Here is a 16,618-nt window from a genome sequence, read left to right as displayed (position 1 = left end):
CCAAAATAAATAAATAAAATCTTAAAAAGATCATCTCTCTCACTATTCCCCTATCCCTCTTCACCCTAATAACTAACCAAAACAAATTAAAAAAAAAAGGGAACACTGGCTTGTTGTACACAAGGCACATTGCTGTTTCATGACCAAGCTGAGGACTCAAGACTTCTTACCTATTCTTGTTAAACTGGATTGCAAAGTCTGTCATGTGTTGCAAAGCTTTGTTGGTGAAGTTCATTTCCATATAGATGTGCCCTTGGCGGTGAGTAAATGTTCCGGAAATCTCCAAGCCTTTAGCTTTTACTGCAGGAAGCCAGACCTAAGAGACAGTATAGAGCCAAGTGGAACCACACACGATTTATCTCAATGCTATTTATTTTGATTATATAAAGATGAAATTAAGATTTGGCTTCTTCAGGCAACTATGGTGATTTTTATACTATATCAAGTCAGATGCAAAAGGCTCTAGATATTCTCTGAATTTTGAGATTGTTCTCAATTTAAGAGCCAAACCAAACCAAACCAAACCCACACAAAAACAGTCTATGAAAAACCTGGCTAGTTCTCCATCTTCTGTTCAACTTGGTCATTTTACTGCTTGACTACTGCTACCAAATGTATATACAAGGAAAAGAGAAATTCCAATGAGTACAGTGTGTTTTTTTTATTAGCCCCTCTGGTAAAAGGCTTAAAAGGGAGGAAACTGAATCGACTAATGAAAATAGCATGTCTGTATCTTTGAATACTTTTTTTTTTTTTTTAAATCATCACTAAAACCATTATTAGTAGTCTTAAGGGCAAGGGACTTACATATATATGTCTTATGTGTATATATATATTTTTTTTTTTTGAGATTTTTTTTTTTTTTTTTTAAATTTGACAGAGAGAGATCACAAGTAGGCAGAGAGGCAGGTGGGGCAGGGTGGGGGAAGCAGGCTCCCCGCTGAGCAGAGAGCCCTGTGCGGGGCTCAATCCCAGGGCCCTGAGATCATGACCTGAGCCTAAGGCAGAGGCTTAACCCACTGAGCCATCCAGGCACTCCTCTTACGTATATTTTTAACTCTTACTACAGATTCTGGTAAATAGTACTTATATGTGGCTTAAGTAATATGAATGCCTGTCTTCTCTATATAATCCATTATTCATCCTTGACCCTAGAACCTTTGATAATCCTGGACTATATGAGTTAATTAAAAAAAAATCTGGGGGCACCTGGGTGGCTCAGTGAGGTGTATGACTCTTGATTTTTGACTAAGGTCATGATCTCAGGGTCATGAAACTGAGCTCCAAGTTGGGCTCTGAGCTTAGTAGGGAGGGTGCTTGAGATCCTCTTCCTCCCCTCTGCTCTTCCCACTCTTGCTCTCTAAAAATAAATAAATCTTAAAAAAAAAAAAAAAACCCAGGAAATTCATGAACTGTTCTAACCATCTAAGACAAAATACCAAAACATCAGTAGGTGGTTGAATAAATATTAAAACATATTCAGCCATGCCAAAGACAAAAAGGAAAGGAAGGAAGAAAATGAAATCAAACAACCACAAGATATTTTTCATCTATCGGAGGGTAAAAATCCTAAAAGTCAATAATACTCAATGGAAAATTTAAGCAATGTGGCACTTTGTACTGTGTTGCTGGAAATATAATCTGATGTCACCTTTTGGAAGGTAAGAGGAAAATGTCTATTTTAAAATGTTTAAATGATCAAGCACACTGCAGGTTTACCTTATAGCCATACTTACAAAAATATACCAGGATAAAAAATATCTGTATACCAGGATATACATATAAAAAGATGTTCACTGCAACACTGTATTAACAAAAAAGGGGAAGGGAGGTGGTAGGACCAAGCAAATAACCTGTATGTCTATCAACAGGAGAATGATTAAATAAGTTGTGGCACATCAATAGAGTGGATACAGACATTCAAAATAATAGAGTAGGGAAAAAATAAGATGCAAAACAGTATATTCCATGGACATAATACTGTTAAAGAACACAGACATACAGGTACACGCATAATCCTTTTCTTCTGGTAGGACACACAATAAAGTTAATAGTGGCTATCCGTGGGAAAGTGAGGACAGAGAAATTAATTTTTTCTTTCTTTAAAATATTTTATTTATTTATTTGACAGACAGAGATCACAAGCAGGCAGAGAGGCAAGCAGGCTGGGGGTGGAAGGGGTGGAAAGCAGGCTCCCTGCTGAGCAGAGAGCCTGATGTGGGGCTCAATCCCAGGACCCTGAGATCATGATCTAAGCAGAGGCTTTAACCCACTGAGCCACCCAGGCACCCCGAGAAATTAATTTTCTATCTGTCATTTCTATATTACTTATATTTGTTATTAGTATGTATTACTTTAATGTCAGTAAACAAATGCATTAGAAAATCTTAGACGCAATAATTAAATTCTGTGGGATAATATCTAACACAGAAACCTCACAACCAAGTTACTGTACTGGGCCAAAATATTATGGCTCAGTTTTAAATCCTATTTTTGGTTGCTCTATTCAGTAGCTGTGTAGACAAAGTTATGACCCTAGAATGGACAACTGGTCTATAACTCTGTAACAGGGTCCTCCAGAGTCAGATGAGAAGGCAGAGAATTCAGGCAATAAACAGGCATGTTGTTCCCCAGAAAGGCACAATTACAAGAAACTGAGCTACTATTCCCAAAGGCTGAAATAAGCTTCACTTACAGCAGTTTCCACTTTTGAAACTCAGTCTGAGCAGGACATTAAGCAAGGTTGAGACTAGAAAAGCACCAATGACAGAAACCTAAATCAGAACTCTAAAAAGATAAGCTAAAATCCAAACGTGAGGAAGAGCACTCTAGAATCCATATGTAACACCAATCAAAAGGGGAATGGAAGGAAAGAGAAGTAAAAATGTTACTCCTCTTCACTATATTCTGCACTCCCTCCCCCACTTCCACTGCCTCTCACTGTTGCATTAACCGGACTTACACTAGACTGACGGCAGTGCTGACAAACCAGACAATATTTCTAAACAAGAGAACAAAACACAAATATTTAATATTTCCAATTTTAAGTCCAATTATAAAAGAAGTTACAGAGGATACTATGGTGCTTCATATTGCTAAATTTCAGGCTACTTTTCATCTTCCTCTTAAACTCTCTAGGACAAGGGCCCAAACCTTGGATTTATTATCAGTGGAAGTAACAAAAAATGTTAGTAATTCAGGTATTGTTCATTAAGAAAGTATCGCTTTACTTACAGCCTTAGGAGCCACATATCCACCAGGTGCCATGCCTATTCCCGTGGAGAGTTCAAACAGGTCATTCAGACCACTGCTGACCACAGCAGGAGTAGGTGAAGGAGCAAAGGTTGCAGGCACTGATGAGGGGATGAAGGACTGTCCCACCTGCAGGGAAAAAGGCAAGGGGGAGGGAAACCAGGAAAAACCGATTAATAGCCCTTAACATGTTGCTCTGTATTTTAGTAGTATTGATAAAACAGTAAGAACATAACATAATTACAATATTCTTGGAGTTGAATTAGTATATTCTTTATCCTCTTAATCATCACAGTTATTTTTTCATCATTGATAAGGTACAAACACTCTTTAGAAGTTCTATCAGAAAGTAATCAGTAGGACCAGGAACAGAGTGATCCAAGATCTTTTCTGTTTTGTTTCCAATTTTAGCTTCCATGATTCTGTGCAAAAGGCCTACAGGTACCCTAATAGAGGGGAGTCTGTTTCTATAGAAAGAAGAAGCATCCAACTTAGAAAACAGCTCTTTTCCCACTTGGGTGCAGACATTTAGGCATAAATATCTAGTAGGAAACTCTCCTGGGTGGGGGAGATAGATATTCATAGCCCCCAGCCTCAGTCACTTACGAGGAGAGTCTCCCTCTGAGTCCAGCTGACTCTCTCAAGTTCTTTGTAGATGACACTAGAGAATAAGAGCTTTCTCCAGTCAAGATGGGAGGTTCCACTTCCTTTAGCTCTTTAATGTCAGGAAGACAAAGATCTCTGTAGACACCAGAGCACCAATCCCTAAAGATGTCCCTACACCACATGTGGTGTACGCCTCTGAAGAATCCAAGTAACCCTATGCTACTTTCTACCCTTCATACACTGCTATAGAGGTTTTGGTGTACAATGCTAGACAGCAGTGGTGGCTCGTCTGAGAATGTGTGCATAGGAAAGGCATCAAACAGGTGGCAGCGCATCCCATGGTGAAAAAAACGGATGGCACTTACTGCCGGACTTCCTCCAATGCCCCCGCCAAGGTCACTGCCAAGCTGAAAGAGAGAAAGGAGAGAGAGGAGAGAGAGGTAGAGTTGATTTAGCTAAGTACTAGATGCCCATATAGAATCTGTATATTGCTCTACCAAGTTGCTGGGAATACATGCTGTTCAACTTGACTCCCAAAGCCTAAAGAAATTCTAGATTGCAAAGAAATATGTTCTAGGGCAACTGAGTAGCAGTACTGATGGTATGTGCGAGTTCTGAGAAAACATGGAAAGAAGATGGAGCTGGGACATCTCAGGGATGTTTCAGATCCAATCTTCCCACTGGGGTACATAGGCACAAACTTAAACCGGATTTAAAGATTTATGTATTCCAAGAAGCTCTAACTCTAAGCAGTAATGTCGTGAAAGTGTTTTATTTTTCTCCTAAAAAGAAACTTAAGGGAGAAAAAAAAAGCAAAGAAAAACTAAAATGTGCTTTGATCTACAAAACCTGCTTTCCCACTGAGAAGGTGGGAACCAAACCAGTATTGAGCAATTTCAAGCTTCAAAAATTATAGGAGGAATAAGAGTGATTTTTTAGAATTTAGAACTTTTGTAAGAAAGAAAACAGCTGGGACAGGTCAAGATACCCTACCCAGGGAGGAAGTAGGAAGGCATGCAATGCTTCAAATCTCTTTCACAGTCGATAGTACTAAGGAGAAATGCTGTGAGTTTTCTGGAGATCATGTAAAAGGATGCTAACTATTGGAGAATTAGATGGACTTAATTAGCTCCGTGACAGGAAAATCATTCCACACAATCTTGAGCTGGCCTTTCTCCCACTCAGGGCTCTGACATAATGCATCCCAAAGTCAGGCTTCCATGACGAAAGCATTAAAGAAGAACTGAAGCTGAAAACAGCTGGCGTGAAGAAATATAAAACATATACATGACCAACAGTGCTGTATAAAAAGCAAACACCACCTTTTTTGGCTACAGTTCCACATCTGCCTCTTCCCTAGTTCTTTCTCACTGTGCATCTGAAATTCTTCTCTGAATCACCAAATGCCTTGTATGCTCTACAAACACTGTTTCCTTTATTATCTGTCATTTAGTGGTAGAAACTTGGAAATCTCCGCGCTGTTGTTATGTTAAAAAGCAAAACCTTACTGGTTTTCAGAATTTGAGAAAGGATTTTATCTTCTCAGTGAAAAAAATACACGAAACAGGGTTGCTAAAATCTAAATAATAATCTATCCTGAAAAACACTGAAGCCTATGACAAAATCCCGTTTCCACCATGACAGAAAATGGGCCGGGCAGATGCTTCATAACTAGCATTAGTAAGCATTCTCTTCACTAAGATACAGAGCACTCCAAACCTTGAAGAGTGGTTTCTAGAACCTGGTTCCTGAAGCTTACTTAGTGGTTGAAAATAAGCCAAAATCGCACATGTAAATAAATAAAAAGGTCACCACAATGAAAAATTTTAACAACTGGAAAAGTCTGAAAGCAAATAGAAAAGATATCACACATCTGCTTTTTTTCTGGTTCTGGAAAGCACATATCTGAAAACCACGTTTTATTCAAACAAACACTTATATAACATCAGCTGGATACAAGGCACTATGGGGAATGTAAAGATGCCAGGAAATGAGGGGAATATGTAGATGAATAAAATCCAGACTTTGCAAACTGGCAGGAGAAATAAAACATGAATGCAAAACCGCACAGAATATACTAAAGCAGGGGAGAAAAAAGGAGAGAGACACAGAGAGAAGTACTGAAGGGAAGAGCTTCCTTTTGGCTGAAGAATAATGAAAAGCTACAAAGAGGTGGTAGTGTGGGATTATAAAAGCAAAAAGGGGGAGGTTATTTCCCAAATAGCATGCACAAACGCTGTAAAAAAAAAAAAAAAAAGAAGAAGAAGAAAAGCAGGATCAAGAAGAAGGAGTAGGCCAATTAAACTGAGCACAGGGTAGATATGTATAAGAAAAAAGAAAAGTCACAGAATAAATTTGCAAAGACAGGCTGACTATGGGAGGTCTTTAATTTTTTCATTTCCCCTTCATAAAACCTTGGAAGTTTCATAGAATAAGATCTAAACTTTTTTTTTTTTTTAAAGATTTATTTATTTATCTGAGAGACAGAGATCAAAAGGAGTCAGAGAGGCAGGCAGAGAAAGGGGGGGAGCACACTGCCTGCTGAGCAGAGAGCCTGACGCGGGGCTCGATCCCCGGTCCCCGAGACCGTGACCCAAGCGGAAGGCAGAGGCCCAACCCACTGAGCCACCTAGGCGCCCAGACCTAAACTTTCTAAGATTACTAATAACTACTTCAGTTATGTTCTATTAACTATGGTTTTCAACCTTAGATACACTATTAAATCAACCACTTGTGTGTATGTATCATATAGGGCATTTAAAATACTGATTCCAAAGTCTCACCCCCAGAGGTAGTGACTTAATTGTTCTGGCGTGGAGCCTGGGCATCAAAATTTTGAAAAGCTCTCCTAAGTGATTTTAGCATTTAGATAAGCTTTAAAACCAATGCCTTAGATAATTAACTAATGTTTGGAATCAGGAAAGATTTACCTGTTTGAAAATTACTTTGGAGCTAACTCCTGAATAAGAAAGCTAGACCTTAATAAGGAAGAAGAGGATGCATCATGTCTCATTAAACCTAATGCTTTAATCTGCTTTGACTTTCTGGTGGGCTGACCCCTCCTTCCCTCCACCATTCTCCTCCCTTCTGGCCGGGCTTACAATCCAAACTTAAAAGAGATGGAATTCTGTATGGACCTGATTGACACTCAGTGGCAAGGACCAACACACCAGAAGAGAAACAGCAGTTTTATCCAATATGCTAGATTCAATAAAAGGCATTGAGAAAAGGCACTTGCTGGTGGGGTTACTTCCAAGGGAAATAAAGCCCATGTACAGCCCTTATTTTCTTAGATTTCATCCTTATCTTTGAGTATTATATGAACATTATCTTAGCTGGATAAGATCTGAATGTACTCTCCCCACCATGCTGCTTGTCAATTTTATTCAAAAACATGAAAGAAACTGAAAAGCAATCCCAATAGTCCCATGTTTATGTTTAGTATGTCAGCTACAACTCAGCTTCAACACAGAATCAAGAACTCTGATCTTGAGATAGGATCCAAAGGCCATTAAGAGACACGTAGACAAAAATATAAAGGTTCACCTAACTGTGCTGTTATGTCCAGAGAGCAGAGGGAAAGGACAATTTCAACACATGTTTTCTACCAAGCAAAATTGTAACTTATTCAGACTTTATTCAGCATCTTTCCTTTTGACTAAAGAAGGTCCTGAGGGAGGTTATTATCCTCCTCCTCTCAGAAAATCTGATAAGTGTGATAGCACAGGGATGGGCAAAAGTAAGTAATGAAGAGATATCAGCAAAGATGGGAGCCAGGGACCCATGGAGCAGCCCCTCCTGTCCACAGTGACAAGCAGGATGATGCACATGGTAGTCAAGAAAAGAAGAAAGCCGCAAGGCGCAATAAAGCACAGAAAAGTTCACATGCTGGCCCGAACGAGCCATTAACTGTTGGTTCAGTTGCTGGTATTATCTGGAGCCAGACAAGATGCATCTGCCCGGTCACACTTATCACATAGAGTATAAAATCAGCCAAATGAGGACCTGTAAAAATTGGGGGTATCTGTTACACAGTGAGCTGGTGGGAGCCGAGTGGAAAGGGCTAGGTGTGCAGGGCATGGCTTTAATCTCCATCTTAGGTATCCAGCTACTATTGTGTTTTAAGTGTCTCCTGGAGTTAACCACTTCCCACTGTTCCCAGGATTACCTTTTAAAAAGCTGCCATTTTCTATGGGGGTTTGGGGGGTAGGAAAGGAATAAATGAGACAAGATGGGATCGGGAGGGAGACAAACCACAAGAGACTCTTAATCTCACGAAACAAACTGAGGGTTGCCGGGGGGAGAGGGTGTACGGAGAGGATGGTTGGGTTATGGACATTGGGGAGGGTATGGGGCTATGGTGAGTGCTGTGAGTGTAAGCCTGATGATTCACAGTCCTGTACCCCTGGGGCTAATAATACACTACATGTTAATAAAAAGTTTTTTTTTAAAAAAGCTGCCATTTTCTCCATGAAGGAAATAACGTCAGGATAGAGGAAGACAAAGAAAGGCAAAGTGCCGATTTCAGCACAAGAATATTTCAAATGCTGAAAACAGCAGAATTTTCCTAAAGGTGTATAGCTGATACCCACATCCAAATGGTGGCATGGTTAGTGGTATATAAGCCATAGTGGTTTGGTTCCCCTAATCCCCAATCTAAATCATAGTAGTTATAGTTATTAAATGGCACTGATAATAATACTAATATTTGGCTACTGCCAAAGAGTGGCTACTTTATCATCTCTGAAGTAGTGCTGAATTAGGCTTGGTTCAGGTTGTGTCCTTGCAGTGTTAATCAAGTAAACGGATGGAAAGCAATGATTTCATGGTGACTTACAGTAATTTACAGGTTAAAGGGATTTCATCACAGTTACGTGATCTCTGAGACGGAGCCAGGTTGAGTCAAAAGTTTAAGCTCAGTCAACCCACAGCTCTAGTTCAGCTAGATATCAAAAGGAAACACCCTCATCCAATGGCAATATACTACAATAACAGAAATACAGAAGGAGAACTCATGAGTAAGGTTCTAGAAGGCAACAAATCCACCTGACTCCAAGAAGTCTTTTATAAGAGTATCCAAATGAGATGGCCACTAAATAGACCAAAAGAAAAAAAAATCCCATAATGATCACAATGGCTGATTTTGCTTGGTTAGCCCCCTTCAGGTATAGACCTCTGATCAGTCCAAAACAGACCTACTTTCTTCTAAACCTACAGTGCTGAGTATCTGAAAACATTCTCTTAATTAGGGGTGCAGATCTTAAGCTCAGAAATTTCTCTGCTTCTATCTAGTGTTACTACTTTTTTCATGTGATGCTTTTCAGAATGTATTTAATTAAAGGGAGCCTAAAGGAATGTTTCCGGTCATATAGCTTACTGACAGTTCTCTTATTCAGAAGTCAAAATAGAATGGTGTAAAAATAGTTTACAGCAATTGCCATGATAAACGATGAAATTGAGATCAAAATCCTACTGGGGTCAAAAACATCATTCTGTGTTTTTTCTATTAGGATTTTATATTTTAGAAGGCACATACCATCATTTAGGTAAAAATGTAATTTTCAGCTGTCTGGCTACAAACATTAATTTGATCTTCAAAAAGCTATTCAGAAAAGCATCATAAAATATAACTAATTAAATTGGTGAAAAGAATCTGTAACCATGCAAAAGCTATTAAAACTAATGGCTAAGAATGGACTTGATATGAAACAGTATGAGTTGAGATCATATAAAATCATCCAAAGCCTCCCTGGCTTAATAGAAAAAAAGGCTTATATCAACAGAAAAGTAGGGGGATGTAAAAGAATACTTCCTGAGATGGGACAGGGGAAGACTGTCACTACTGGTCTCTTTGGTCTGAAAGAATCCCATGATGAATATGGTAAAAGTCCACAGGAGAAGCTATGCATCCTGTTTAATTTTCTTTTGCAATACTTACTACCTGACTCTTTAGTTGTTATCTCTCTTTCCTCTACTAGAACACAAGCTTGCAAGGGCTAGTCACAACTATATTCCCAGTATATAGATATAGAATTAGCACTCAAATATTGATTCAGTGAATGGATGTTCTATTAGCCATACAAGCAGGGATACTGGCAATATTACTTCTCAGGGAGGTAATTTGGAAATGAATCATTTTTTTTTTTTTAAGATTTTTATTTATTTGTGAGAGACAGAGGGAGAGAGAGCGAGCGAGCACAGGCAGACAGAGAGGCAGGCAGAGGCAGAGGGAGAAGCAGGCTCCCTGCCGAGTAAGGAGCCCGATATGGGACTCGATCCCAGGACCCTGGGATCATGACCTGAGCCGAAGGCAGCTGCTTAACCAACTGAGCCACCCAGGCGTCCCGGAAATGAATCATTTTATTGGAGAAAATTATCACAAAATGGACAGAAGTCTGATGAAACCGTTTCATCAACTGGCCTAGCGCATTGTATTGGCCCTGACATTTCTAACACACAGGAACAGAACCAGTTAGGGAAAAAAGGGACCCAACCCCCAGCCCAAGTCCTTTTTAGAGAAGAAATGTATTACTGTCTGAACAGTTCTGATAGCAAGTCTTCCACAGCAGAATGCCCTGTGCATCATTTACCGGCTCTGAAAGCACTGGTGTGTTTTGTATCACAGCTCGACAAACAGATGAGAAGATCTGATATGATTTCATGGCTCTACTTACAAGAGGGTAAGATGAACAATCTTGTTCCTTTTGTTGCAAGATAGATGTATGAACTTATCCAGTCCTTCTTTTCACGAATGAATACACTTCTAGCCTTTCTCAAATGTTCCTAGGCCTCCTAGTGGCAAGTCAGCCCAAACTCATATACCCAGAGCACCCGGGAGGTACAGTGAGAAGAGGCAGAGGGCAAACAAGCTTTGTGTTCTGGCTTAAGCATTCATGCACTTTTATAGTCTAAGCCTTAACACAGCAGGGTTTCGTCGGTGTTGACTTTGCTTACCATCACGTAAGAATGATATTGCAAGATGGACGAGCCGAATTTATTCTGCAGCTACAAATGCCTCCTGCACTTTGCTGTGCACTCCAGACACTTTGTACCCCGTCTGAGCAGGACCAATGTGAAGTGAGACTGGACTCTATTCTAGAAGATGACAATAACAAACTGGAGGAATCTCAGGAGAGTCCTGGGTTCAAATATTGATTCTGAGACTGCCTTGCTATGCCACCTTCAGTTTCCTGTTTTGAAATGGGGCCCAATATAATTTCCCTGTAGAATTATTTTGGGGATTAGAAATTATAAAAGTTCTAAGCACAGGAAACTAGAACAGCAACAGAAACTCAGTATTGGGTAATTATTCCCCCAAACTGTCTGATAAAACGACAGTGGTACAGAAGCCACATTAACGAATTTACCAGGCAAAACTGGGCTGTAATTCACAAACACTTCTTCCAACACCACCAACTCTAAAACTTAAGCTCTTTAATCATTACAAATCTTTTTCAGAGGAAGAAACAGGAAGATGCAAAATGAGTATGTAGTAGTTTAGTCCTATGGGCTAAAAAAAACTAAGATTATTACTAAAATAGTACCTGACTTAAAACTTCTGAAAAGTAAAAATAAAAATCTGCAAGAAACAGGGTGGGAGGGTGCACTTATCATGACAAACACTGAGAAATGCAGAGAATTGCTGGATCACTATATTGTACACCTGACATTAACACTGTACGTTAATTATATTGGGGGAAAAAACAAATAGAGTGGGAGGATTTGAAAAACATACACTGCATTTAGGGCAAGGCAGTTTCTCCTCTAGCCCACACTATTCCAGCTGGGCACACTGAAAGGACATTTTTCTGGCTGGAAAACCTCTGTCAGCAAAGAGAAAGGGCACTCTGGATAATGCTTCCTTTCCGGTCTGGATGTACAATAGCACCATTTATCTAAATAGAAGAATGCACAGCACCTTGGATGAACAAAAGGCTATAATTTAGCCAAGGCCTCTGCTGACAGCCTGAAAATAAAGGTTACCAAAAAAAAAAAAAAATCAAGATTCAATTATTACTTTAGTGAAATCTCACAGATGTCAGACTTAGTAGGAAATGGTCTATTTTTACAACATGTATGCAGGAGACATACACATGGGCCTCAGGTCACCTCCCACACTACACCAAACCAGGATCTGCACCATCAGTAAAGTCACACTACCCAGAATGAGCACTTTCTCAGATTCCATATCAGAGGCAACAAAAGACCTACACAACATTTCTCAAACTAAGAAACAAAAAGACTGAAGCAACTTTTGTAAGCCTACATTTAGACAGTACACTGTCCTGCTTCACATGTAGAACCCATCAACCATGTAAATTTTACTACATTCAACCTACATCAAAGTGACAGTTAAGTTTAGAGTAACAGAAGGAGGAAAATATCCACAGAGTTCAAGCAAAAGAGAATACACTAAGGCAGGTAGAAACTACAAACAGGGATATTTCCGTAAGGAGACTTTTGAAAAGAATATGGAGAAAATCCATTTTGATTTGAGTCTTGTGATGAAAAAGCATTCCATTTTAAAAATCTGAATCTCTTCCTAAATCAATGATTTTCAAAGGTGCCTGCCTCTAAGATAAGTAAGAATCAACTAGGAAGCATGGAGTGTGTGTATTTTCTTTACATCACACCAGTATCTCCCTCCACTCACTTTTCTTTGTTTAAAAATCACAGCTCTTATGGGTCACTATTATTGATGGAAGAAGGACGGTGTCTTCAGGTATGTTGTGGCAAACAGTAATAATGATAAAGTAAATAAATTAACAGATAACTACTTCCTTAATGACAATTCTAGAAAAAGCCTCAATTCACTAAATCTTAACATTCTGCAACAGTGAAAGAAGGTAAATAAGATCTAATGTAAGGATCACCAGAACATGCAAAGACAAGAAGAATAACTCCCTAGTGAATTTTCAAGTTTTAAGACAAAAGTACAGAGGGGCAACTGGGTGGTTTGTTGGTTAAGCGTTCAACTCTTGATTTTGGCTCAGGTCAAAATCAAAATCAAAGGACTGTGAGATTGAGCCCCATGCTGGGCTCTGCACTGAGCACGGAGCCTGCTTAGGATTCTCTCTCTCCCTCTGCCCCTGTTCTCCACCCTGTGCACACACTCTCTCTTAAAAAAACAAACAAACAAACAAAAAAACAGAAGACAGAAGAACAGGTAACAATCTAAAATAGAAAAAAATAATTTTCAGTCTCCAATTATACAAAGTGAGCAAAGGTGAAAAGAACCCTGGGACTGAGCAACTACATCTAAATTGGTCAAATTCAACTTTTGGTCAATTTCTGGTTGGCTGGACTACCTCACTGCAAAATATAATAAAAATGTCCTGGGGAGACGGGGAAGGAGCCGAGGTAGTCAGAGAGGCCTGTTTTTGTAGAAGGTACTGAAGAGGCTCACCTGAGTATAATTCTTCAGTAGAAATCATTGCCTTGGCTTAGAGATGAATTTTTAACATCTCTACCAAACTCCATTTGGAACTTCATTTGGCTCAATGTTCTGAACCTTGGATGCAAAATTAAAATAACCTGGCTATCTTTCCAAAATATCAATGTCTAGGTCCTGTCTCCCAGAAATTCTGTTTAACTGCTCTAGGACTGGGCCCAAACACTGACAGCTTGTTTTTCTGTGTGTGTGTGTGTGTTTTTAAGATTTATTTATTAGGGAGAGAGACTGTGTGTGTGTGTATGTGTGTGTGTGTGTGTGTGTGTGAGAGAGAGAGAGAGAGAGAGAGTACAAGAGTCGGGATAGGGGTAAGGGGAGAGGGAAAGGGAGAAAACCTCAAGCTGACTTCCCAGTGAGTGTGGAGCCTAGACGCAGGGGTCCACCTCATGACCCTGAGATCTTGACCTGTGCCAAAACCAAGATTCAGACACTTAACTGACTGAGCCACCCAGGCGCCCTGATAGCTTTTTAAAAAAAACTATGGTACTAATGTGAGACTAACTATGCAGCTGGAGCTGAGAACCCCAAAAGCTTAAATAAAAGGTCTGTAGCTGCCATACTTCATTAGCAGCACGCCACTGGCCCCTGTGGGTAGGTTCCCTTAGACAGCAATGATAAAAGCAGCAGTGACCACACAGAGACCTTGCGGCCCACCCTTCTGAAGTGAACACTGCAGTAACCTGAGTGCTCCATGCCAGATGAGCACGTAACTCTAACCCAGGCCAAATTTTACATCGGGGTCTGGGTGAAAAGCTACCACTCCCAGCAACACTATTCTTCCTAGCCAGTAAAAGAAGGCCCTTTCCTTCTTTCATTACTATCCAAAAATAATTTTGAGTTTCTTGCCCTCCCTCAATTTGGGGCAGAAGAGAACCCCTCTTACCAGGAGTGTGCTTACTGCTAAGTCAGGAGAAAAAGGCATCTGGGTTTACCAACAGCTACGGGTCAAGCACCACACTGAAGTGGTTCACAGTGGTCCCAGAAATTGTATGGTTTTATGCAAAATATGGCCCACGGAGCCAGGAGCTTGTTAGAAATGCACTACTCGGTCTCATTTCACACCAACTAAATCAGAGTCTGCCTTACACAAGTTCTCCAGGAGATACATAGGATTTATACAGACTTACATTATAGTTTGAGAAGCACTGCCGTAAGGAAAAGATTCACTCAAGAAACAGCACTATCTATACAGATTAAGTAAAAACTCTGAGGACTACTTCCTTCTTTAGATAATTTACAAAACAACAATAAAAGCATTTTAAAACGGCACAGTCTACAGCTGCCTTGGAAACTCACCTTCCGTGCAGCCAGATTTAGGCTTTCCTTGTGATGTTCTCTTAAAAGGATCTTAGTTCTCTGAGTGAATATATATTTAACTCCGTACAGATCCAAAGCAAAAAGCACCTTTACTCATTTTGATATCTGAGATATATTTGTACCACAGAATAAGCTGAAAACTGTATGACTTTTCTAGGGCTGTAACACCAAGTATACCATTTTGAATCCTGAAGTCAGGAAGAGGTAAAATACAGAGTTACATCAGAACATTACTGGGCCTCCATAGCAAAAAGGCTGTGTGATATTTACAAATCCAAATGGGAAAACAATGTACTCCCCACCCCCAAAAGAACATCCTTTACAAAAAGAAATAAAAAGGCCCATGTGTGATTCTGGCTACCACAACCTAAAAATTTAACATTTTTTTTCCCTATTTGAAGTAGCACTTGTGGGAATTTTAACAGATGAGTAGATAGTTAAACAAAATATAAGGAAGAAAACTCACGGGCATTAAGGGCCAGCAATTGCTAATACAAAGCCACACGGAAATATCACGTCCCTTTCTTTCCATGCTAAAGTGGGTCAAGAAATAAGAGCGTAAAATCCAGATAACATTAAAATACAGGGCCTCTTTCTTCCCTCCCTCCTTCAAGCTTAATTTCTTTGTCATTTTTAGGTTCATGTTGTCAGCCACCAGGTAAATTAATAAATAGGGTTGTTAAGGCATAAACTGGAGTTGAGGAGGATGTAACATTTAACTTGTGGGTGATGTGTCAACAGAACAGGAAGAGCAATTTCAAAGGTTACATGGAATGTCTGGGAGAATTCATTAAAATTTCAGTATTCACTTTTTAGTCTCCTGAGAGATTCCACAGATCCTTCTGAGTCGACAGGGAGGCTGTGTAGCCAAGCAGAAGATCATATGAGGAAACTATTCTTACATAATTGGTCAAATCCACTCATTAAAGATATGAATATAAAAAGCAGATGCTTCCATTCCCAATAAAGATAATAAGCTCTACCTGCATCCCTATGAGCTGGTGTCTATGGCTTGGTTAGTGTACAGACTCCAAAAGCAGTGACTTTCCATTAGTAAAATGCACAATTCACAGAGATACGACTATAACCCTATTTTCTTAAAACCTCTGTCAGCCAAGAATTAAATGTACCTGTATTGGCTGGCATAAATCCCAGACATAATGCTCCTCCTAACACAAAAGAGAAAAGGCTGGTGTGTGTAGCAGAAAATGAGGCTGTTTCATTTATGTAATCTCTGAGAACATATATTTTCCTATCTATGGCATGTCTTCCAATTTCTGATGTTGGGAAGTAAGTTTGTTGGCGTCTTTGCAGACAAACATGTACAAGTGTCTAGCTAAAAGAGCTCCTCTAATTCCACCACAATTGGTTTGTAGAGAGCCATATGATGTGACATATAATATATACACATATACAGATATGTGTGTGTGTGTATACATACACACAAATAAATAAAACTTATACATAAGTTATTATAAGGTCATCTTTAATATTTCTCATTTATCTTGTACAGCAACGAAAACTAATTTTAGTTCCTATTGGTGGCACATATTCACAGATACTCTGGACTTTGGAGCCTTTTATTATTAGAATCCTGGAAGCTAATTAAATTGGAAGTATGGGTAGGAGGAAGAAGGGGGACAAATAGAACCAATCAAGCAGTACTCCCCAACTGTAATAAAGGTTCATTTTTTACACAAATGGTTCATAGGACTGCCTCAAAACCTTTCAGAATTGGGGCATAAATCAATAAAATATAAAAAAGGCAAAGATTTGAAAGCCTCAAGATAGGATGATCTCTATGAGGTCATTTAAATGCTGTTCAGGGAAGAAGGAATTATAGGGGCTATCCAGAGTTAAGAAGCAAGAGGAATAAGCAGCTCTGGAAAGAACACTAAATATTAAGATTGCTGAACAATAGGTTGGCTAAATATCGAAAGTTCTATTTAGAGGCAGGACAACAAAACAATCCCGCATAGTTGCAAACATGCC

General features: G+C 39.4%; 1 protein-coding gene across 2 annotated transcripts in view; it reads right to left on the bottom strand.

The window, feature by feature from the left end:
- AP2B1 (adaptor related protein complex 2 subunit beta 1) overlaps positions 1 to 16,618 on the bottom strand; it is a 129,130-nt gene that overhangs the window by 43,250 nt on the left and 69,262 nt on the right. Inside the window, exons 15-17 of one of the 2 annotated variants that reach the window (XM_032319599.1) lie at positions 4,224 to 4,265; positions 3,235 to 3,381; positions 171 to 316 (exon numbers count right to left, since the gene is read on the bottom strand). In XM_032319599.1, the coding sequence (XP_032175490.1) occupies positions 171 to 316; positions 3,235 to 3,381; positions 4,224 to 4,265 (335 nt within the window). The remainder of the gene's footprint in view (positions 1 to 170; positions 317 to 3,234; positions 3,382 to 4,223; positions 4,266 to 16,618) is intronic. The other variant, XM_032319600.1, reaches the window with a different exon arrangement.

This window comes from Mustela erminea, chromosome 18, assembly GCF_009829155.1.
Source record: "Mustela erminea isolate mMusErm1 chromosome 18, mMusErm1.Pri, whole genome shotgun sequence".
Classification (NCBI taxonomy): Eukaryota; Metazoa; Chordata; class Mammalia; order Carnivora; family Mustelidae; genus Mustela; species Mustela erminea.
This window is presented reverse-complemented; position numbering and strand designations above follow the sequence as displayed.